Here is a 25,786-nt window from a genome sequence, read left to right as displayed (position 1 = left end):
CAGTTGCACAATTAACGAATAAAAAAGGATACATGCGTATACGCAACAAAGTTGCCGCTTCTGTTGGATTCGAAGCCACGATTTGCCTCCTGGATCGAATGGCGGCCGCTACAGTGCGCTTTGACATCAGAAGTTAGGTTTCCATGCCTGCGTCATTAGAAGGGATAACATAGAAAAAGAAGTAGCAAACGAGTCGCTGTTGCTAAGAATGTTACGATGGCCAGATTGTAAGATAACTCTTTAAGTTTAATAATACAACATGCAAAAATGTTTAATCCTTAATTTGCGCAACGCAGTAGTTTCCAAATACGTGTGGGCCACCACACCGCACTATGTAGACATGCTGACCGGCCAGATTAAAAACGATATTTTAATAAATTTCACAACTTTAAAACGAATTAAAAATAAAGTTTTGCTATCATAATATATTCCAAAGCTCATCTTATTATATCTATTTGCCTCACGAGTATTTCCATATTTCCAGATAGTCGAATCGTAATTACGAATTCAATTCTCGCAACTGGTAAAAACCTTTCGTCGGCACAGAACACAAATGTACAAACGAAACATTCAAACAAAATAAACGCGATTTTTCCAAGAATTGCGTTTATCAGATACATGCTTTGTATGTCAACATTGTCGCCACCGTGTGATCAGAATCGATGCAAGTTTGAAGAATTGTGGCGTGCTGTGAGCTTCTCATCTGCTCTGAGAACACAAGTGGCTCTTTGACATTTTAAGAGCAACTTTTCAAATTTTACGCACAAATTTTATAAATTCTGTGAGAAAAAAAGACCCTCCAAAGTACCGGTTTTCTTGATTAATAGCGTTATCATGCTATTACCATTGCTAAATCCGAGGATGTAGCGGCCCACCTTCTACCTCGGTACTACTTAACGTACAGTGATAGCAGTTAAGGTAAAGGTGCCGCCGAATGAGTCACGAACACGACGTGCATTAAAAATGGTAGGTTTTTAAGTTGCTCACAATTGCCAGCAATAGAAGATCAATACAAAGGAAGACTTAGTTTATGGATAAAGTTCACTTGTATATAATATATTAAATTTCTACGTATAGCAACGTGCTTCTCTTAATTATCCTGTCGATTAAGTTGTAAAGAGAGACCAAATGTATTAAGAAATCCCGTTTTGACGAAGTTTCTATACTGGATTCCCGCACCCCTCAGTACACAATGCAAGATATTAGCTTTAGGGCCTCCTCCGACCCAACTATCACAGACCGTCGATGCGGGTTGGCAGGGCGGCCAACCGTTACATGGTTGCTCGTCTGCTTATAAGCCTATCTCCGGCGACGTAACATCGCTCCACCCTCCTTGGGTATCGATCATGTACCTATCAGTACCAGTTCTAGTGCTTAACCACTGTGTTTAAAGCTTATGATCTTTATGCTTTGAACGTCTGTTACCTATGATCTCTCACGTTGACTATGAGGTGCCCCATCTGTTATGAAGGTCGCATCCTTTAACAACACCAGTCGCGCCGTCTCAGACATCGGTTTCTCCCTCCCACGTCACCAGTCGCGTCCTTTTAACACACCTTTCCGATATGTCCTTACATCAGCTCGCGCAGCTCTGTCGATCTCGAACGTATTGGTGAGAAAGTCAGCTCGCATTAAACGCTACTCGCAGTACCGACTTGATGACTTGTCTTTGCTGTAATCCTAATGAACTTGAAACGTACAGCGATGTGTTTTGCTCATCCTGCACTGTCTTGTCTCTGCATTCTTTTGATTGCAGCTTTATAACCAACGTGCATCAGCATCGGCTTGACCACGCGCACTCCAATTTCTCCAAGTAGTTTATTTAATTCGAGTAGATTACTTGCCATCTGAGATGCAGCTGCACCTCGGAATGTCACGATTACCTGCTTTCGGTTGTCCAACGGTCAAACATTTCATGTAAGCGTATAACCCCCATACATATTTTCGATCCGCAATTCGCTGCATATTCCGCGTCGCTGTAGCCTTCAAGAACAATGTTTGGTCGTTCTTATTTTCAATTGTCCCATAAGCTCTAGAATAGGTCAATTTTACCCTTTAAGTAGCGAACAAGCCGCTTCGCAAACCGCTAGCCGCGGTCCTTTGGCGCATGTGCTCGTCGGCTGACCCTATACGCAGCAAATGCTATGTCGGGTCCTGTGCACCTTGACAGCCAAATGCAAGCAAGACCGGATTTCATAAACGTATTCGGCGTACAAGTACGCGCGTGCCTTTTCCGTACAAAGCAGCTACTTGATATCCGCTTGGTTATGTTTGCTGTCATTGCTGAGAATTACATGCCATTTTATTACGTAGCCTTGCTTAGACAATAAAGGACACATTGACGCGATCTTGCTTGGACGTCAACGCATTAAAGCGGTGGTGAAGAAATACAATACGCGTCCCATTCAGACAGTGATGGATTTTATTGTGTGCAATCCCGTCTTTATTGTGATGGCATATAGCGATCAAGACATGTTCCGCTCGGGAACCACTGCAGTACTTGACTAGGGTAGTTTTTGGTTTTGGAGAACTCGATGGAGACAGATGACACGTACGTATTGCCTTGCCGCGGCTTCTAGGTATGGCAATTTGGAGCTTCCAATAAGAATGAAAGCGGATCTGGACAAAATAGCCGCAAGGAGGACCGCAAGGATATTAACTTCCGCAAGGAGGACTTGCCGTCCCGATCATAGCAAATTCGCCACTAGGTGGTTCTCTACTGCCTTGATTATCGTGGTCGTCGATGGTGCAAACGTTGCAATGATTAGTAACAACTTTGTCTGCGTATTCGACTAAAGCCCCGAATTAGTTTAACTCAGTAACCCGTTGCAGCTGCGGATAAAATGCTTGGAAGGACTCTTGATGACAATGGATGAGCAGGTTATAATTGCCACCACTTCGCCGCAGCGTCAAAGATAATTAATATTGAAATACGTAAATGAAAACGAGTCCAAATACGTAGTATTGCGTCAAAAATCAATCTTTAGAGTCGACTATCTCGTATAAAATATTCGCCGACAATATTAAACATAGCAATAGACACTGACTAAATTCCATTACTTGCTCTGGTTCATGCGGAAGAACGCAGCATCTAAGCTCTTATAAAAAGCGAGTTCAATCCTTACGGTCGAACCCATGCATCACGACGACACTATTGCTCGAAAATTGCATGATGTCGATTTACCAACACACCGTTACTGTTGAAGACCCGCTTACGCGTAAATGGGCTTTTCTTACTTGATATCATCCAACAAGTCGGGATCCTGTTTCTTCAACGAAAGCATGGGCTTCTTCCCGTTGTCTACGCATGAGCTCGGCTTGATCTTGATCCCGACGTTCCTGGTCCGATTTTTGCCTTCCAATAACCGCTGCTATTCCCGAAGCTGTGATGCAGTACTTAATTCCGCGTACCCGATAAAGACCTATTCACCATTGCTTTAACGGAACGTTTATTCATCTTTCACGTCCGTGCCGTCTTCGATATCATACCGCACTTTTTCCCACGCTTTGAGAACTTTCGTAAATCACTTGATTTCATTTACTAACATGACGACCGCATCAGCGAGAAAAACGACGTAACTATTAAAAAAATTCTTGTTTGCGCTAAGACTCGGAATTTGAATTATATCTAACCCAAACGCGACATAAATGCCACGCCTTCCTGAATTGTCATCGGGTCCTTAGTCAAGGCGGTTCTCGAAATTCCAGACCAATGCCAAGCCCAAGATTCTTGGTCGTATTCGAAATGGCGTCGCATTTAAGACCGTACGCGATACATACAAAACGTTCACGCTGTATTCGTTCCATCTTTTCCTGGCAAACAATTCGATGGACAGTCCGTCTCAGCCAGCACAATGCGCTCAAAACACAAATTACGCACGAATTCCCCTTATGTTATATGCGCCCGCGAACAAATTCGAACTGCAGACTTCTATTTGGGGTTTACCAGGTTTCATTAGCTACGAAACACGGAGGTGTTTTTATATTGTTATGCATTCTGATTATCTACGGGCCGGAAGAGGAAAATAGCAAAGGAATGGGTATAACGGGGTGTCCCGTTACATAAGTATCATTTCCTATAAGAGGAAGAATAATTATTAATCCTATAAGAGGAAATAAACAAATAAGTACAAATCATTATCTTTATTAATTTTGACTTAAATAGTTCCAATATTGCCGATTTTGGAAATATTGATGCAATAAGACGTTACCTCTATTGATTGGTTGACTTTTGTGTAAATTAAGCTAATCGTTACAAGACACGATTGTGTGGTGCGCAAGAAGGCGCCATGCATAGCTAGATGTAATTCTATAAGTTCAGTAGTTCAAACGTCATCAGGTCCTACCCTGATCTTAAATCCTGGTGTATTAGAAACTATACCGCCGAGGGGAAGTCAGCTAGAACTAAGTCATACTCAGCTCGTAGAGACTGGGGTAGTGAAAAAGACGATGACAAGTTGTCATGCGTCCGAATGTTTTGCACAGAGCCAAAAGCCTGTGGCAGTAGACGGCGAGCTGACCGGAAGTCAAGCGTCGCATAAATCAGCTCAGTGCCGAGAACCTAATGTGGTTGGAAAGAGTGCGTTAGCCGAGAGAGCAATGGATCCCGCTTCCCGGGCAAATGTCGTAGTAGAACCGATGAACGAGTACCCGACAAATTAGGACGACCACAGGTTCGTCGAAATGGGTGACCTTTGGATCGGTCCCAGTTAATGAGGACGGGCATTCGAATGAGATGTACGAGGCTGTCAAATACAGAATTGCGGAGTAGTTCTCAGTTGAGGTGCTTCGGCAAGTCTTTAAATCTGCCGAGGAGTAATAAATCTCCCGGAAATGTCGGAGGATCTGTTCCTTGCCGAGATAAAGAAGTAAAGATCCACAAAATATTCACACCAGTTCCAAAGGAGAACATGGTGAGCTGTTCTTCGTCGTCCACAATGGATGAAAGCATCCTAGAAACGGACAAAAAGAATCGGTTCGCTGCTCAAGGTTGGGATGCCTTAAGAAACAGTCCGTTCTTTGAGGTTCTGTGGAACATCGCGATGTGTTCACAGAAGAAGTGCCAAGCCGCCTACCAGCAGATAGAGACATCGGGTACGAAATTGATCTGGAAACTGGCAACACGTGTTGTGTGAACAGGCAATGGCCGTTGCCGAAAGAATAAGTCGATTATATCGATGAATTCTTCGACAAGCGAGCCAAGACGGGATATGTATGCGAGAGCAAACGCCACACGGCAGTCCGATCTTCTGTGTGCGTAAAATAGCCACATACCATCAACCTGTGGATGGCATGTGGCTAATGCTAACAATAGGCTGATAACGGTGACGATACCGGCGCAAAAGCGAATCCCGCGGACAGATGTTCTTTTGAACTCCATGGGAATTGGGCTATCTTTCCGCTTTGGGTTTAAGGAATGGCTACTATCAGATACGCATGAAAGATTCCGATGTAACCAAAACGGCAGTAAGTTCTACAAGCGGTTTGCTTTGGGTGTAATTTGTGATGACCCCAGGTTTGGAAAACGCACCGACGACATTCGACCGAGTGGTGGCTCACGTGATACGTCGGCACCGTGTCTACGCGCCCCATTACTTTGACTATCCGTTCGTGCATAGTAGGGCCGAGGACGGGCTGAGCGCAATAGAGTCGCACAANGATTAAATGTCACAGTTTGCATGTCCATATCCAACACGACACGAGGAGTGGTGGTCTTTTGAAACACTCCTCGCACAACTTTTTCCATGCCCGAGGATGCCACTTGCGCTTGAGCCCGAAACACCTCGGCCTGTTTCTCCGCACGCTCGGCTTTTTGCTTCGCAATGAGCAAATTGCTGCGCAACATTTCGATATAATGGGCCGCATTGTCTAAAATCGACTGTTTGTTCTTTTTCGTTTGCACACCGGCCTCGTCGAGCATGTCTTTAAGTTGATTGATCCGGTCATTGAGTTTAAACATGCGTTTCTTTTCTTTAAGATTTAAATCCTGACGCGAGCGCTTGGTGCCGCTATGGGCCCCGGATGGCGTCACCACGGCGCCATTGGCGTACTCGTAATCGGACGACACGTGCAACAGTTGCGAGTTCATTTGTGGCGGTGGATAAAAGTGTTGCACGCCTTGGACAGTCATAAGAAGGGGTTCGGTCTCGTACTTTGGACCGATGGCATGGTGCGGAGTGATGGTATGTTGCGGCGTCATGGCGTGTTGCTGCGGCGTGCCTTGGTGCACGAGGTGGCCATATTCTACACTGGGGGGATGCATGAAAATCTTTGGCCGTTCGCCACTATGGAGGTGCGGAGGTTGCGAATAATGGGCCGCGGACGAGGTGTAGGGTGCAAGCATCTTGGTTTTACAGGGGTGGGGCACGGAGAGATTGGAAATTGGGTGCGCCCGAGGTGCGTGGCGTAAGGCCAAATGGGAAATGGGAACTGCTGGCAGCTGGCAAAGGGACGAACCACGTGGAAACTCCAGTGGGGCCCCTCTTGGAGGCCTGCGATTGGCTCCGCGAAGAAGGCCCAGTTCATCAAGTGGCAAAAAAAGGGTCTTCTATCCCCATCATTTGGTAAAAGATTGAATTTGGTGACAAGCGTCCTATTATTTCCTTGTTGCAATCGTTTCTTTTGTTTTTGCACCAAGTTCATTTGCGAAATGAATTGAAACAAAGTCTACGTACTAGAAGATACAAATTCTTGGTACGAGGGGTGCGAATCAGACTTCAAGGCGTGTAGAATCGGCTGTGGCCAGTGATGCCGCAGTGGGAATTGCCGCATGCGTCAGTAAAATATCGCAATGTCAGGGCCGAGAAGACGGCCTGACGACCGCAACAGTTCACTGTGACCGGCCATCGTCAACAGCTTTCTATCGGAAGGGAAGCAAATAGCCCGCCGAATTGCGGCTGTTCCTGTTGCCACAAGGCACAAAACCAGCTGACGGAGGTGCATGACTGAACGGCTTTACATAGACGAAACAGCCTTGAAATGTTTATAGCTTTAGCGAGGCACTAAATACATGCAAAGAGACAAAAAGACTCCACAAGGCCATCTGGCGATCGCAGTTGCCGCAACAGTCACCGATTCTAATATTTGCGCGTTTGCAATAAAATGGAGGCTATAAAAACGAAATGGTCTCACTCGACGGGTTAGACAGTTGCACAATTAACGAATAAAAAAGGATACATACGTATACGCAACAAAGTTGCCGCTTCTGTTGGATTCGAAGCCACGATTTGCCTCCTGGATCGAATGGCGGCCGCTACAGTGCGCTTTGACATCAGAAGTTAGGCTTCCATGTCTGCGTCATAAGAAGGGATAACATAGAAAAAGAAATAGCAAACGAGTCTCTGTTGCTAAGAATGTTACAATGGCCAGATTGTAAGATAACTCTTTAAGGTTAATAATGCAACATGCAAAACTGTTTAATTCTTAATTTGCGCAACGCATTAGTTTCCAAATACGTGTGGGGCACCACACCGCACCATATAGACATGATAACGCTATTAATCAAGAAAACCGGTACTTTAGAGGGTCTTTTTTTTCTCACAGAATTTAAAAAAATTGTGTGTCGTAAAATTTGAAAAGTTGCTCTTAAAATGTCAAAGAGCCACTTGTGTTCTCAGAGCAGATGAGAAGCTCACAGCACGCCTCAATTCTTCAAACTTGCATCGATTCTAATCACACGGAGGCGACAATGTTGACATACAACGCATGTATCTGATAAACGCAATTCTTGGAAAAATCGCCCGTTTGGATTTTGTAAGAATGTTTCGTTTGTACATTTGCGAGAATTGAATTCGTAATTACGATTCGACTATGACTGAAAATATGGAAATACTCGCGAGGTAGAAAAGAGATTTAATTAGTGATTAACTTTGAGGAATGTATTATGAAATGTAGCAAAACTTTATTAAGATTTTATTCGATATAAACTTTTTGAATTTATTAAAATATTGTTTTTAATCTGGCCGGTCACAGCTATTACCATTGCTGAAGCCGAGGATGTAGCGGCCCACCTTTCGCTGATACTACCTCAGTACTACTTAACGTACACTGATAGCAGTTAAGGTAAAGGTGCCGCCGAATGAGTCACGAACACGACGTGCATTAAAAATGGTAGGTTTTTAAGTTGCTCACAATTGTTAGCAACAGAAGATCAATACAAAGGAAGACTTAGTTTATGGATAAAGGTAACTTGTATATATTATATTAAATTTCTACGTAAAGCAACGTGCTTCTCTTAATTGTCCTGTCGAGTAGGCTGTAAAAGAGAGACTAAATGTATTTAGAAATTCCGTTTTGACGAAGTTTCTTTATTGGATTCCCGCACCCCTCATTACAACAATGCACGATATTAGCTTCAGGGCCTCCTCCAACCCAACTATCACACACCTTCGATGCGGGTTGGCAGGGCGGCCATTCGTTACATGGTTGCTCGTCTACTTATAAGCTTAGCTCCGGCGACGTGTCATCGTACCGCCCTCCTTGGGTATCGTTCCACGTACCTATCGGTCCCAGTTCTAGTGCTTAACCACTGTGTTTAAAGGTTATGATCTTTATGCCTTGAACGTCCGTTACCTATGATCTCTCACGTAGATCTATGAGGTGCCCCACCTGTTATGAAGGTCACATCCTTTAACAACACCAGTCGCGCAGTCTCAGAACATCGGTTGCTCCCTCCCACGTCACCAATCGCGTCCTTTTAACACACCTTTCCGATATGTCCTTACATCAGCTCGCGCAGCTCTGTCGATCTCGAACGTATTGGTGAGAAAGTCAGCTCGCATTAAACGCTACTCGCAGTACCGACTTGATGACTTGTCTTTGCTGTAATCCTAATGAACTTGAAACGTACAGCGATGTGTTTTGCTCATCCTGCACTGTCTTGTCTCTGCATTCTTTTGATTGCAGCTTTATAACCAACGTGCATCAGCATCGGCTTGACCACGCGCACTCCAATTTCTCCAAGTAGTTTATTTAATTCGAGTAGATTACTTGCCATCTGAGATGCAGCTGCACCTCGGAATGTCACGATTACCTGCTTTCGGTTGTCCAACGGTCAAACATTTCATGTAAGCGTATAACCCCCATACATATTTTCGATCCGCAATTCGCTGCATATTCCGCGTCGCTGTAGCCTTCAAGAACAATGTTTGGTCGTTCTTATTTTCAATTGTCCCATAAGCTCTAGAATAGGTCAATTTTACCCTTTAAGTAGCGAACAAGCCGCTTCGCAAACCGCTAGCCGCGGTCCTTTGGCGCATGTGCTCGTCGGCTGACCCTATACGCAGCAAATGCTATGTCGGGTCCTGTGCACCTTGACAGCCAAATGCAAGCAAGACCGGATTTCATAAACGTATTCGGCGTACAAGTACGCGCATGCCTTTTCCGTACAAGCAGCTACTTTATATCCGCTTGTTTATGTTTGCAGTCATTGCTGAGAATTACATGCCATTTTATTACGTAGCCTTGCTAAGACAATAAAGGACATATTGACGCGATCTTGCTTGGACGTCAACGCATTAAAACGGTGATGAAGAAATACAATACGCGCCCCATTCAGACAGTAATGGGTTTTATTGTGTACAATCCCGTCTTTATTGTTATAGCATATAGCGATCAAGACATGTTCCGCTCGGGAACCACTGCAGTCTTTGACTAGGGTAGTTTTTGGTTTTGGAAGAACTCGATGGAGACAGATGGCACGTACGTACTGCCTTGCCGCGGCTTCTACGTATGGCAATTTGGAGCTTCCGATAAGAATGAAACCGGCTTCTGGACAAAATTGCCGCAAGGAGGACTAGGTGGTTCTCTACTGCCTTGAGCATCGTGGTCGTCGATGGTGCAAACGTTGCAATAAAGAATCACAACTTTCGTCTTCGTATTCGACTAAAGCCCCGAATTAGTTTTACTCGGTAACCCGTTGCAGCTGCGGATGAAATGCTTGGAAGGACTCTTGATGACAATGGATGTGCAAAAAAGGACGGTTTTAATTGCCACCACATCACCGCAGCGTGAAGATAAATAATATTGAAATATATAATAGAAAACGAGTCCAAACACGTAGTATTGCGTTAAAAATTAATCTTTAGAGTCGACTATCTCGTATGAAATATTCGCCGACAATATTATACATAGCAATAGACACTGACTATATTCCATTACTTGCTCTGACTCATGCGGAAGAACGCAACATCTTAGCTCTTATAAAAAAGCGAGTTCAATCCTTACGGTCGAACCCATGCATCACGACGACCCTATTGCTCGAAAATTGCATGATGTCAATATACCAACACACCGTTACTGTTGAAGACCCGCTTACGCGTAAATGGGCCTTTCTTACTTGATATTATCCAACAAGTCGGGATCCTGTTTCTTCGACGAAAGCATGGACTTCTTCCCGTTGTCTTCGCATGAGCTCGGCTTGATCTTGATCCCGACGTTCCTGGTCCGATTTTGCCTTCCAATAACCGCTGCTATTCCCGAAGCTGTGATGCAGTACTTGATTCCGCGTACCCGATAAAGACCTATTCACCATTGTTTTAACGGAACTTTTATTCATCTTTCACGTCCGTGCCGTCTTCGATATCATACCGCGCTTTTTCCCACGCTTTGAGAACTTTCGTAAAACACTTGATTTCATTTACTAACATGACGACCGCATCAGCGAGAAAAACGACGTTACGGTTAATTTTTTTTTCTTGTTTGCGCTAAGACTCGGAATTTGAAATTATGTCTAACCCAAACGCGACATAAATGCCACGCCTTCCTGAATTGTCATCGGGTCCTTAGTCATGGCGGTTCTCGAAATTCCAGACCAATGCCAAGCCCAAGATTCTTGGTCGTATTCGAAGTGGCGTCGCATTTAAGACCGTGCGCGATACATTCAAAACGTTCACGCTGTTTTCGTTCCATCTTTTCCTGGCAAACAATTCGATGGACAGTCCGTCTCAGCCAGCACAATGCGCTCAAAACACAAATTACGCACGAATTCCCCTTATGTTGTATGCGTCCGCGAACAAATTCGTACTGCAGACTTCTATTTGGGGTTTACCAGGTTTCAATAGCTACGAAACACGGAGGTGTTTTAATATTGTTATGCATTTTGATTAACTACGGGCCGGAGGAGTAAAATAGCAAAGGAATTGGTAGAACGGTGTGTCCCGTTACATAAGTATCATTTCCTATAAGACGAAGAAAAAATATTCATCCTATACGAGGAAATAAACAAAGAAGTACAAATTATTATCTTTATTAATTTTGACTTAAATATTTCCAATAATGCCGATTTTGGTAATATTGATGCAATTAGACGTTACCTCTATTGATTGGTTGACTTATGTGTAAATTAAGCTAATCGTTACAAGACACGATTGTGTGGTGCGCAAGAAGGCGCCATGCATAGCTAGTTATAATTTTTTAAGTTCAGTAGTTCAAACGTCAACAGGTCCTACCCTGATCTTAAAGCCTGGTGTATTAGAAAGTATACCGCCGAGGGGAAGTCAGGTAGAACAAAGTCATGCTCAGCTTGTGGAGACTGGGGTAGTGAAAAAGACGATGACAAGTTGTCATGCGTCCGAATGTTTTGCACAGAGCCAAAAGCCTGTGGCAGTAGACGGCGAGCTGACCGGAAGTCAAGCGTCGCATAAATCAGCTCAGTGCCGAGAAACCTAATGTGGTTGGAAAGGGTGCGTTAGCCGAGAGAGCAATGGCACCCGCTTTACAGTCAAATGTCGTAAAGCGGTATGCTTTGGGAGTAATTTGTGATGACTCCAGATTTGGAAAACGCACCGACGACATTCGACCGAGTGGTGGCTCACGTGATACGTCAGCACCGTGCCTACGCGCCCCATTACTTTGACGATGCATTCGTGCATAGTAGGGCCGAGGACGGGCTGAGCGCAATAGAGTCGCACAAGCGTCATTTAGACGCTGTGTTGCAGACTTTGAAGGACGCCTAATTGTGCGTCAACTTGCAAAATTGCGGGCTGTAAAGTAATGGCAAATCCCACAAGACGTAAAGAATTGGCGCCAACTCCTAAAAATGCATTATTACAGCAATGCCTCAAGCAGAGCAAACTAAGGCCTTGTCTGACCTCCTTAAAATGCAGAAGGGGTTTGGTCAATTAAACAAGTAGATGCGCTCACATCAGTGGGGACATCTCTTATACAGGCACCAATGTTGGCATTGCGAGACGCGGATAAGCCCTTTACCGTCGTCTACGATGCGAATGATTATACAATCGGCAGCGCAAACATGCATAATGGTGATGACGGCATTAAGTGTGTCATTGTTTTATCAGTCCCGGCTTTTGAAAGCCGCGAAACTGAAGTACTCTGTGCATGACATAAGCTACTTATAATTAAGTATGCTCTTCTCAATTTTCGGTGCAGATATTGGGCACGGAACCATTTGAGGCTTACATGGGGGGATCGCGCATCATTGCGGACCGCAATAAACTCACCGCACTTCTCGCCTATAATGGCAAGATTCCTTACATTTCTCTCTAGAGTTAATTTTAAAGTTGAATACAAGCCGGGTAAGTCGAATGTCTTGGCTGACGCTTTGTAGCGCAGACCAGACTCCGAGGTTAGACACCAAAAAAGTGTTTCTAGTGCCAAAGCACAATCTAAGCCGTCAAAGTTGGCGGCTATTCAAGTCCACCACGTAGCGAGCTCGTTAGCATCTGATTTACAAGAGTGCTACAGTCAGCACGAACATTGACGCCTACTGTTGGATCACTTCAGTGGACGAAAGGCAACCCTTCCGTCGCACCTCAAGGCTATGTAAAATCGCTTTAGCTTCAGCGATGGCCTGTTATGGCATCAGCTGTCACCTTGTGATCCCTTTGGAATCTGTGAGCCCCATGACACATATTTTGAGCTCATGAACCCAAAATTTGACGCCGATACGAAGAGAAGCATCTGAAGGGAGGTCATTTTTTGCCTGGGCTTGAGTAGCCGTCATTGCGGCCGGGATTAGGAGCACCGGCATTCTTTCCCAAGCTCCATGATGCGCCATCGAGTGGGCAACTGGGCCGTAAAAAGATATTTTTAAACTGTCGAAAGAATTTTGGTGGCCACACCTATATCGATGGAACAACTATATTCGCTCTTGCGAACATTGTTAGCGCATTAAAATTCCACCGTCTAGCAGTGCACCCTTTGAGCCGCTACCGATTACGACCGATTGTTGGAAGTCGATAAGTCTGGACTTTAATTTTGGCATGCCGCCCGACCACAAAGGTCGGACGGGGCTCGTCGGCTTTGTAGACAGACTGAGCAAAATGATGCATTTAGCACCAAGCAAAACATCGATCACATTAAGGAGGCAGCACTTTTGTTCCTGAATCATGTATACCGACTAAACGGGATGCCTGAGTCCATAACATCGGACCGGAATCACCGTTTTACGTCAAATTTTGGCATCATGTGTGTTTGAGCTACTAGGTAGCAAGCTTCACATGTCGACCGCAGATCATTCCCAACCTAATGGTCAACAGAACGTGCCAATCAGGTCGTGGCGGATGTGTCACGCACAATAGCGACTCCCAAATAATGGAGCAAACAGTTGCCCTTTGTTATTCGCTATAAATAACGGTGTCCACGCCTGTACGGGTGAGACACTGTTTTATATAACAGAGTGTGCCATTTTCGGACGCCAGAATCGTTTGTACACAGCCCGAGGCTTAGTGGAGGGAAGGCCCTTCACTATGCTCGGTTCGAAAGAGGGACACAGTTTCGTCAATATGACGATGACCCGTTAGGTTATCATTTCAAAAACAGAAGATTACCATAGTGACCCTACCGGTTTAGCCATGGTCAGTATGGAGTCACCGCAAGAAATGCCTGTGCTCTATAATGATATCAATGTTACGTTAATGTCAACCACGTCCTATGACCGACTTCTCGGTGGTGTCGTAGGCGATTTTGATGCTAAATGCGTGAGCGAGGCTCAACGCGTTGTGGATAGCGATTAGCCATCACACGAAATGTCCGTGATGCGATGGCAAGCGCACAGGAGAAGTAAAAATAATATGCTGACCGAAATGGTCGCAAAAACAATGAACGCTTTCGTGTTGAAGATAAACTACTATAAATTACTGCTACTCTATCTAAAAATGCAATTTCTGTACTACCTGGAGGTACTACGAAATTATCCACACGTTACATTGAGCCATTTACTGGTCGAGGAGGTTGTGGACCTAAGTTATAGGCTCACCCTTCCTCCATATATAAGGACGAACACCGCTTTTACGTGGGTCGTCTCATACGTTATGTAGACCCGAATGAGGTCACATTTTTCCATCAGTCTAAGGAGACTGATGGTGACGCCAACCATGGACCGAGTGTTAAGCANNNNGGCGGTTCTCGAAATTCCAGACCAATGCCAAGCCCAAGATTCTTGGTCGTATTCGAAGTGGCGTCGCATTTAAGACCGTGCGCGATACATTCAAAACGTTCACGCTGTTTTCGTTCCATCTTTTCCTGGCAAACAATTCGATGGACAGTCCGTCTCAGCCAGCACAATGCGCTCAAAACACAAATTACGCACGAATTCCCCTTATGTTGTATGCGTCCGCGAACAAATTCGTACTGCAGACTTCTATTTGGGGTTTACCAGGTTTCAATAGCTACGAAACACGGAGGTGTTTTAATATTGTTATGCATTTTGATTAACTACGGGCCGGAGGAGTAAAATAGCAAAGGAATTGGTAGAACGGTGTGTCCCGTTACATAAGTATCATTTCCTATAAGACGAAGAAAAAATATTCATCCTATACGAGGAAATAAACAAAGAAGTACAAATTATTATCTTTATTAATTTTGACTTAAATATTTCCAATAATGCCGATTTTGGTAATATTGATGCAATTAGACGTTACCTCTATTGATTGGTTGACTTATGTGTAAATTAAGCTAATCGTTACAAGACACGATTGTGTGGTGCGCAAGAAGGCGCCATGCATAGCTAGTTATAATTTTTTAAGTTCAGTAGTTCAAACGTCAACAGGTCCTACCCTGATCTTAAAGCCTGGTGTATTAGAAAGTATACCGCCGAGGGGAAGTCAGGTAGAACAAAGTCATGCTCAGCTTGTGGAGACTGGGGTAGTGAAAAAGACGATGACAAGTTGTCATGCGTCCGAATGTTTTGCACAGAGCCAAAAGCCTGTGGCAGTAGACGGCGAGCTGACCGGAAGTCAAGCGTCGCATAAATCAGCTCAGTGCCGAGAAACCTAATGTGGTTGGAAAGGGTGCGTTAGCCGAGAGAGCAATGGCACCCGCTTTACAGTCAAATGTCGTAAAGCGGTATGCTTTGGGAGTAATTTGTGATGACTCCAGATTTGGAAAACGCACCGACGACATTCGACCGAGTGGTGGCTCACGTGATACGTCAGCACCGTGCCTACGCGCCCCATTACTTTGACGATGCATTCGTGCATAGTAGGGCCGAGGACGGGCTGAGCGCAATAGAGTCGCACAAGCGTCATTTAGACGCTGTGTTGCAGACTTTGAAGGACGCCTAATTGTGCGTCAACTTGCAAAATTGCGGGCTGTAAAGTAATGGCAAATCCCACAAGACGTAAAGAATTGGCGCCAACTCCTAAAAATGCATTATTACAGCAATGCCTCAAGCAGAGCAAACTAAGGCCTTGTCTGACCTCCTTAAAATGCAGAAGGGGTTTGGTCAATTAAACAAGTAGATGCGCTCACATCAGTGGGGACATCTCTTATACAGGCACCAATGTTGGCATTGCGAGACGCGGATAAGCCCTTTACCGTCGTCTACGATGCGAATGATTATACAATCGGCAGCGCAAACATGCATAATGGTGATGACGGCATTAAGTGTGTCATTGTTTTATCAGTCCCGGCTTTTGAAAGCCGCGAAACTGAAGTACTCTGTGCATGACATAAGCTACTTATAATTAAGTATGCTCTTCTCAATTTTCGGTGCAGATATTGGGCACGGAACCATTTGAGGCTTACATGGGGGGATCGCGCATCATTGCGGACCGCAATAAACTCACCGCACTTCTCGCCTATAATGGCAAGATTCCTTACATTTCTCTCTAGAGTTAATTTTAAAGTTGAATACAAGCCGGGTAAGTCGAATGTCTTGGCTGACGCTTTGTAGCGCAGACCAGACTCCGAGGTTAGACACCAAAAAAGTGTTTCTAGTGCCAAAGCACAATCTAAGCCGTCAAAGTTGGCGGCTATTCAAGTCCACCACGTAGCGAGCTCGTTAGCATCTGATTTACAAGAGTGCTACAGTCAGCACGAACATTGACGCCTACTGTTGGATCACTTCAGTGGACGAAAGGCAACCCTTCCGTCGCACCTCAAGGCTATGTAAAATCGCTTTAGCTTCAGCGATGGCCTGTTATGGCATCAGCTGTCACCTTGTGATCCCTTTGGAATCTGTGAGCCCCATGACACATATTTTGAGCTCATGAACCCAAAATTTGACGCCGATACGAAGAGAAGCATCTGAAGGGAGGTCATTTTTTGCCTGGGCTTGAGTAGCCGTCATTGCGGCCGGGATTAGGAGCACCGGCATTCTTTCCCAAGCTCCATGATGCGCCATCGAGTGGGCAACTGGGCCGTAAAAAGATATTTTTAAACTGTCGAAAGAATTTTGGTGGCCACACCTATATCGATGGAACAACTATATTCGCTCTTGCGAACATTGTTAGCGCATTAAAATTCCACCGTCTAGCAGTGCACCCTTTGAGCCGCTACCGATTACGACCGATTGTTGGAAGTCGATAAGTCTGGACTTTAATTTTGGCATGCCGCCCGACCACAAAGGTCGGACGGGGCTCGTCGGCTTTGTAGACAGACTGAGCAAAATGATGCATTTAGCACCAAGCAAAACATCGATCACATTAAGGAGGCAGCACTTTTGTTCCTGAATCATGTATACCGACTAAACGGGATGCCTGAGTCCATAACATCGGACCGGAATCACCGTTTTACGTCAAATTTTGGCATCATGTGTGTTTGAGCTACTAGGTAGCAAGCTTCACATGTCGACCGCAGATCATTCCCAACCTAATGGTCAACAGAACGTGCCAATCAGGTCGTGGCGGATGTGTCACGCACAATAGCGACTCCCAAATAATGGAGCAAACAGTTGCCCTTTGTTATTCGCTATAAATAACGGTGTCCACGCCTGTACGGGTGAGACACTGTTTTATATAACAGAGTGTGCCATTTTCGGACGCCAGAATCGTTTGTACACAGCCCGAGGCTTAGTGGAGGGAAGGCCCTTCACTATGCTCGGTTCGAAAGAGGGACACAGTTTCGTCAATATGACGATGACCCGTTAGGTTATCATTTCAAAAACAGAAGATTACCATAGTGACCCTACCGGTTTAGCCATGGTCAGTATGGAGTCACCGCAAGAAATGCCTGTGCTCTATAATGATATCAATGTTACGTTAATGTCAACCACGTCCTATGACCGACTTCTCGGTGGTGTCGTAGGCGATTTTGATGCTAAATGCGTGAGCGAGGCTCAACGCGTTGTGGATAGCGATTAGCCATCACACGAAATGTCCGTGATGCGATGGCAAGCGCACAGGAGAAGTAAAAATAATATGCTGACCGAAATGGTCGCAAAAACAATGAACGCTTTCGTGTTGAAGATAAACTACTATAAATTACTGCTACTCTATCTAAAAATGCAATTTCTGTACTACCTGGAGGTACTACGAAATTATCCACACGTTACATTGAGCCATTTACTGGTCGAGGAGGTTGTGGACCTAAGTTATAGGCTCACCCTTCCTCCATATATAAGGACGAACACCGCTTTTACGTGGGTCGTCTCATACGTTATGTAGACCCGAATGAGGTCACATTTTTCCATCAGTCTAAGGAGACTGATGGTGACGCCAACCATGGACCGAGTGTTAAGCAGGGGGGGGGGGTAAAGACCTACCTCCGGCCTTCTCTTCCCACATGAATGGAGGCTTGGAGAGCGTGATATACCGCGAGCGTAATGCGGGTCTCTCAGCATCAATTTCATCAAGATGTCCAGCCGAAGTTTCAGACATTCGTAATCCTAACATTCTCTCGCGCTGACATCATGAAGATCCGTGATTAGTCGCAAGACATAAGATTTTAGGAAATATACGGCTTATAGCGTTTATTCTAATTTCTGATAAAAAACAAAACTTTACCCTCGAGATTTCCAATGCGTCGTTCGGCAGAGTTTAAAAGCTCGCGACTGAACGGACGTGGGTAACACAGCCGCAAATAGGTGAGCAAATTCGCTACTCCTATCGGGCGCCACCTGCACTAATGGGAAGGGTGGAAATTAACTCTTCCGTGTTAGAAGGTTGCTTGCTCACCGCTCCGTGAGGCAGAAGTATCAGATCCTCGTCCAGTGGAGAGGATACCTGAAAAGTTTTGACCCTTGGGGACCGATTCGACGCCCTGCGATCGACGTGCCCGACTTAGTAACTGCCTATGAAAAGGAGCACCAGATGAAGCCGCTCGGCTAGTTTAAACGGACTAGCAGGAAAACCTTCGTCAGAAGAAACAGGTCGTACAGTACCGCCTATGATTTCTCTACACGCAAGGGGGCAAAATAAGTTCGGTGCGATCGTAACGCTGTTGAAAGCGGTGCGTGAATTCTGCTTCATATTGGTCGGGCGTTTCATTTGAGCGCAACACGACCGAAATGGGGAACTACATCCAAGCGATTTCCTCTGGTCCTTCCATTAATTATAAACGCATAATAATTAGGAGCGTCAACAATAGCGCGCTCTAGGAGCGACGCTTTTGACCCGTTGATACGATGCCATTGAGTCACATAGCACCGTTCAGTTCGACTGGCTTGTGACACCGACTGGACACGTTCACGAGCCGTCGACTGAGCTTTGCGCTCAGGATCTACTGCGGCAGACCCATTATGAATGATGGTTTAAGTGAGAGACGTTGTGGTTCCAACGGAAAAGCACCTGCACCTCTATGGGCAGTGCTCTCATTAATGGTCGCTGGCTAGCTAGCGCACACGACGAGACAGCATTGCAAAAATTTCGTTGTTTCCAAATTAGTCGAAATTGGAGAAGTTTGGATTGGCGATAAGCGCCATCACCCTTTTTTATCAGTGCACTATTCTCATCACTACTATGAGGTGAGGCAGCGGTGTCGACTCATTGTAGTCAACAATGAGCGAGGGATCTACATCCTCACTGTGCAAGTGGGATGGATTATTTAGACCAGTTAACAGCTCGACAGCAGCATTTGTAGCTGTCGTCGTTGTATTTGTGGCACTGAGTGACGGCGGCGAGCTAACGCGTCGCGTGCGCTTCGTGCGTGGTTGTCACGGCGTCTTTGCAGACGACCCATCATCTTTGCCCGCCTTAGGTGGCATGGTTGGCGCCGTGTGAGTGCACACAGGTCGCTAGAGTGACTAAGAGGACAAGAGCGGCGCGTAAAGTTGCTCGCTGGCCCTCGTTTTTCTTTGACAAATTTGCAAAATATATATTCATTTATAAAGGGAGGATGGTGTAGCGGGCTTAAATTGCCTCATGTTACTTAATCCCGTAAAGTACACTTTGTGTGCTTTAGGGGATGGTCAATTACTTAAATGAAGTAATTAGACCCAACACTTAGGCGTGGTTCACATTGTGACCGACCCTTGTGTATGTGATGCACCTGAGTGCATTCACATTAACGGAAATACGAGGTATCAGAGATGACATTTACGATTGGTTCAATAAGATCTAACATTTAAATACGATTTAACATCATTTAGTCTAAAAACTACTTCCTAGTTGACAAGTGCGCACGTGGGTGGAGCCGGGTCACCGCTCCCATGACGTCACTGAAATAAGGAGTCTAGTTCGTTGAATGAGGTCGCCCTCCTACATAAGTGATACTTGATAGTTCAAAGTGAACGGCCTTGCAACATAATAAATAAAGCTTAAAATGCATCAAATAAAAAAATAATTTTGGAATTCATCTTCCATTTAGTCGTACAACTAAAAAAGATTGCCAGCTCGTAAATTTTAAGCATCACTAGCAAAATGTTGACCTCACTATAGCTAAACTACGTTGCTTCTCAACTGCCACTTGCCGACTCCAGACATTCGCTGCAATTGCTTAAACGCTTGCACCTCTTGCTTTCATTTGCCCGACAAGAATTGATTAATTACTTCTGTAGTTGACTCCTAAAGCCATCGAACAAATTCTATTTTCACCACCTATAAATAATATTCGAATTCCGATTTTTAGGTATTTTTTAATTTATTCCTTAAAAGATAGACCTACGTCAGAAAAAACGCGAACTCATGCATTCCCACCTCTTGCCGTCATCAACCTCTTGTCTCGAGGCCAACTCAGCTCCAGTTAGTTCCTTCTTTCCACGCCGGCATCGTCATATGCACCCCACGTCCGCGACCACCTGAAACTACCGCATTTGACGTCCCAATCTCTATCTCGGTCGATTCCTCCGTCAAGGAATCCTTACCACAAAGTGGCGGGGATTGCACACCATAATTTTCGCCATAAAATTCATTCACCAACGCCGCGGCCCACGTTGACAAGTATTCCGCTTCGTTTTCAAATTGCACCTTTTCCAATGCGTCAATCCCTCCATGGGCCTCCACCAGCGCCACGCCTGGAGTCCCTCCTCGCATTAACTGCTCTAAAAATCGCAACGAGTTGCCCACTAGTGCCACATCAGATACACTTAAAAGTTGCAAAAATTCAGTGACGACGTGCAATTCTACGATTTGGTTCATGTGGTCCACACTCGTTAACGCCACATTTGTCAAGGCAAAGGCCACTTCGCGACGCACTAAGTACGTTCCATGATGGAAGTGGTGGCTTAATAACGGAAGCAATTGTGCGTGAATTAATCGATCGACAATGCACGTGTCCGTGGCAGCTAAGTTTGAAATGACCCACGCTGCTTCCGCGGCTAACGCCACGTGCGAGGCTTGAGGTTGTAGAAATTCATACAATTTCGGCAACATTACCGAGTCTTCGCACACGAGACGATGAATGTATGGCTTTTGCCACTCGTCCGTGTGGTGATCAATCGAGCTACAGCAAATGTTGCCAAAAACACGCAAAATCGGCGTCAAAAGCTCTTCTTTCGTGGTCGTAAAGGACGGCATGAAAAACGCAATCAAGCCGTGAGTTAACAAGAGCTGCAACGTGGCTTCTTCACGTGCTGACAAGAAACTCAAGAGCCACGCCACTTCGATCATAAACGCATCGCTAAATGCTTTTCCAATCGTCTGTGGATTCAGTAAAATCGACACAATTCCAGCGTCGACAAATGGAGTCGACGATGTCTCGACGCCTCGTGCTAAGTTCGATAATGCCCAAACACTCTTTTGTGTCAGTGTTGTATCAATTAAAGGACGTAGGAGCGCCACTAGTGGCTTCACAGCTCCCGCGGCGATCAAATGCTGACGGAATTCGTCGCAATCGGCCGCGATGTTTCCAATCACCCAGGCCGCATTTTCAGCCAATGATGGCGTCGAAGTTTCGAGAAATTGTAACAAACGAGGTACAGCTGGTAACACTACTTTCGTGTGCTCGTATTGGCCACTGGCAATGTTCGTGAGACACCATAGAATTTCACTATACACTTCGCCACCTGTGCGAGTGGCACTAGCCAACGGTGATGCCGAGTTCAAAAGGGACACAAGGACCGGGACAATCTAGTATTAAATCGTGTAGCATACACAAATAACCACGATGACAATTTGCCGTAATAGACATTATAACCGTATTTTTCTACGTACCCCAGACTCAATTATCTGGTCCACTTGTTCGTAATCGTGTTCGTGTCGCGCGAGCAAGACACGAATCTCCTTGAGTGTTTCAAAACGTGCTTGACTATGGGCAGATGATGCATTAGTTGTGTCTCCAAGAACGCGTACTAACTCGGTGATACTGCGATCGGTGTGTCGTCCCTGCTCCATCGACATTACACGTCGACGCTTGGTCTGCACGGTCGCTCGACGTTTATCCTTACGAATTTGAGTGGATATGCGCTGACGTTGCGCTTTGAGCGCTCGTGACTCAGTTGCCGCGTCATGTTTCTTAAGCGAGGTGCGAGGAGGCATCTGTGGAGAAAGTCGATGGGTTCTAGTGAGACTAAATGCTTGAATTTTAAAAATACTTTGAAATATTGACAATTTTAATAAAGGTTGTGTATTTATCACTTAGCTGAAAGAATATATATGCTCGACGCATTTAAAAAAACGAATCGCTATAATTTTGCCCATGAAGCGATATCTTGTATTAATTCACCGTGTCGTCGTGTTTCCAACGCGCTTACATGTCTTTGTCCGATGACCGGTCAGGCCATACTCATTTCTCAATACAATTGCGGGGGCGAAATCCTTTTGATTAGACACGTGGAGATCTTGGAGGAGTAGAGTTATTAATCGGTGCGTCACATATTAAACGTGGCTCATAGTCTCCTTCTGGATATTCCAATAAAATTGTTAGACACTTAAAATTTGTCCAACAAATTCCGCTTGCTGCTAGCACATTGCACGGGAAGGACTTTTGCTTGACATTAAGAGCTTGATCGGACAAGGATAGGAATACAGAGCCACATTTTTAGTGATTTGCATGCATCAGTGGTTCATTCCATGCCGTGAACGCACCAAGCGGGGCCTGTATCTCATACAGCGCAGATAGGTATAGCCACCCATTTTTAGTGCAAAGGTAATATGCAAAGCCGTCGCATATTGGTTGCACATGACTTGCATATCTCGATCGTTGTGTCAAAGCGTGCTTTTAATTCAGGCGTATGACTTTATTATATTATCATGTTTGTGAAGGCGTTGTACTGATTACTGGCAAGGATGGATGATCCTGCATTACCTAAGTCCGATCTTACTCCTCAATCGTCAAGAGTGCGACGGGGCTTTTTTTCTGTCAATCGCAACGTTCCCATAATAACCCTTTGCTAATTCGACAAACATCATCTTTGTTTGAGTCAGCAAAATCAACATTAATTCCTTTTAAAATCGTCTTTAAATTGCCTTTTAGCTTTTGGTAAATTACACGCCCTTAAATACTTTTGGGAATCGCTTTAGCCAAACACCATAATTTCTTACATCAGAGGGTGTAACTGCCCGTGGGCACTTGTTTTCGTTCGGCGATCTAAAATGTAATGTTAATATCAGGTAAGAAACAGGTTTAGCCACACTTTACTAAAGTATTCTCGACCCCAAGCTCTCCTGGACAAATAAATGTAAGTGTTCTGACAGTGAACACCAACAGCGTGAAGAAAAATGGACAACTTTTGATCGAAAATCTACTCTCCAAAATCTCTGTCTCCTATCTTCGAGCACGAGAGAGAACTTCATCTGGAAATAGGCGACAATGGTTGGAGGCGCGCTCTTGCGCATGCTTGTTGATTTCAAGATAGATACTGGGGGTGTTCGGAAAGCGCTCCCCAAACATTTATTTATGAAAGACAACGTTAATTATAAAAAGAAAATGGTTATATTTCGTCGATATAAACCTTGTTATGAGCGCAATAAGAAAGGCGCTTCTGTTACACGCGGACTAATTATTTGTTGATGTTAATCCAAAAGTGGGCAAATCAAATTTTCTATCATCGTACTAAAATATGCATGTTAATTTTTTTGTTTAATCGTGTCGGACCCCGGCTAAGACAACGAGGACCTCCCTACTTTCGTCGTATTGAGCACCAAGTAAACAATGGGCATTCTGACTTTTCTAGTGTCGGCATCTTGCGATGGCGGCCTCCTAACTGTCATATTTTTAGGTCGTTATTTTTTTCGTTTTTGCGTTAACATGACATACTAAAAAACGTTAATACGGCTTAAGCAGTAAAGAAGATTCTGTACGTACCGAAAGCCACAAGTTACGTTTCACTCACTTTTATGCATCGACGTTTTGACAACACGACACTCCGGTGTGTCGAGACGGAACTGCATATGCCACATTTGAGCCCATCGCATGCAAAATTAGTCGCTCATGCGCTTGATCACAATCCGTTAAGTAATTTGCGTAGTGTGGTACCTGGTAGAGATTGGGTACTTTAAGATATTGCTTTTTCTTTATGAATGTTGCAGTGAATGTATAGGCTTAGGACCGGTAATAAACAATCATTAAATTGTAACATCTATTTGCAATGAGGAACTACTCGCTCCTTTTCCCTCGTTGTGTCCCCATTAAACGCAAAAGACTTTCAAATGCCATAAAATCCAGAGCAAATGCCCATCGCAAAGCTCTTCTGTCCTATCCACTCGTTCAAATGTAAGCTTTTATGCAACACTACTTGATTCTTTTTATTTGATTTAGGCTGAACATTGGGATTAATAAGCTCATTATCTCTACTCACCAAATCCAAATAATGTCTTGCTTCTATTAAAAACCTCTCGAACGATCCATTGCCCGTCGGCTATTCCTCGTCCATCGATCATACATTTCCGTTTTCACTCAATCGATAGTACGCTACGTTCTATCTTTCATGAAATTGAAACCTTTTCTTGTCTCCACGGTCTTTATGGGCGTTTTTGTCGACGCCCAAGACAACCTTCAAGTCGAACTACCTGCCGAGCCCGAAAAACCGCCTGAAGAGTGGAAACCCCATTGGATCAAACATAAGGACGTCAAACCATTTCCGGAACTTCCTCCCACGACGGTTGCGGAAAAAGCGGCACTAATGTTCAAGCCTCAACTAAAAATCATCACAGGGTGTCATCCCTATCCGGCCGTGAACGAACAAGGCGAAGTCAGCGAGGGACTTGAAGTGAAAGGTGGGCAAAGTAGCGGCTGCAAAGGATCAGGTCATGGGTCTCAAATTTACGGTCGCTCGACGTGGCACCGGGACATCTGGGTGATCATGTACTCGTGGTACTTCCCAAAGGACCAACCAGCACCATTTCTTGGACACCGCCACGACTATGAACACGTCATTATTTTCATAGACAACCCTGCCGTACCAGAGCCAAAGGTTCTGGGCTGCTCCACGTCATGGCACGACGGATACGACAAGTATTCTGAATACATTCCGAAATACTTCGATGGAACAAGTGTCAAGATCAAATACGAACACATGTACGTATTGAATCATGCGGTGCATGTCACGGAAGACACTGGGAGTAAGCAGGATCTGGTACTGTGGGAGAATATGCCCGACATTGTCCGCTTGACACTCAACAATACGAAATTTGGAGCAGCCAACGTGCCAATGAACGATCACAACTTTATAAACAAGATCGAAGAGGCTTGGCCGTGGAAGTGGCCGCCTGAAGGCAGCAAGTAGACGAGGATACAACAAGTTATTTTTCTTATTTTTGGTACAGAGATGTTCTATTTGAGACCTTCATTTGCCCATACTTAAACAATTTATCTAGTAACTTCTGTGAAGGTATTTTTTTGCTCCGCTCTAATATTTTGTATTTTTGCTCATTATGAAATGTAATCAATATATCAAATCTAAATTATTTTTATTCCTGTAATGACTACTGTCTGCTTTTGATAAATTTGTAAGGTATTGCGAAAGCTTATGCGATGAAAGTCCAATATAGCATATGGACGAAGTCGTGGTCACTATTTCTGAGAGATCTGGGCTCTAAAGGCACTAACTTTGTGAGTATGTTTGATCACATTTATTTAGTCATACCTCTAGCGGTACATTGAATTTGTAACGGGGCACCTTTGAGCACTAGTGTAACGGTGTATCGTTACATAAAATTAACACTTAAAGGTTGTAGATTAATATATTATCTGAAAGGTAGATAATGTTTTGAGGATATTACTTTATGTAGTA

The 25,786-nt window shown here is 44.6% G+C and overlaps 2 protein-coding genes across 2 annotated transcripts; one reads left to right on the top strand and one right to left on the bottom strand.

Annotated features, from left to right (window-relative positions):
• Positions 1 to 20,102: 20,102 nt before the first annotated feature.
• On the bottom strand, positions 20,103 to 22,628 carry CCR75_007615 (uncharacterized protein). Its single transcript, XM_067965673.1, has 2 exons — positions 21,768 to 22,628; positions 20,103 to 21,683 (listed from the first exon to the last, which is right to left on the bottom strand). The coding sequence occupies exons 1-2, from the start codon at positions 22,089 to 22,091 to the stop codon at positions 20,349 to 20,351; spliced, it is 1,659 nt and encodes a 552-aa protein (XP_067823632.1). The 5' UTR covers positions 22,092 to 22,628; the 3' UTR covers positions 20,103 to 20,348.
• A 1,853-nt stretch (positions 22,629 to 24,481) lies between these two features.
• Positions 24,482 to 25,279, top strand: CCR75_007616 (uncharacterized protein; the record flags this gene model as incomplete). The annotated part of the gene is made up of 1 exon (XM_067965674.1): positions 24,482 to 25,279. One exon carries the CDS (start codon positions 24,482 to 24,484, stop codon positions 25,277 to 25,279), a length of 798 nt encoding a protein of 265 aa, XP_067823631.1.
• Between the last annotated feature and the right edge of the window lie 507 nt (positions 25,280 to 25,786).

Source organism: Bremia lactucae, linkage group LG17 (genome assembly GCF_004359215.1).
Source record: "Bremia lactucae strain SF5 linkage group LG17, whole genome shotgun sequence".
In the NCBI taxonomy this organism is placed as follows: domain Eukaryota; phylum Oomycota; class Peronosporomycetes; order Peronosporales; family Peronosporaceae; genus Bremia; species Bremia lactucae.
Note: the sequence above shows the minus strand (reverse complement) of the source record. Positions and strands in the feature narration are given on the sequence as shown.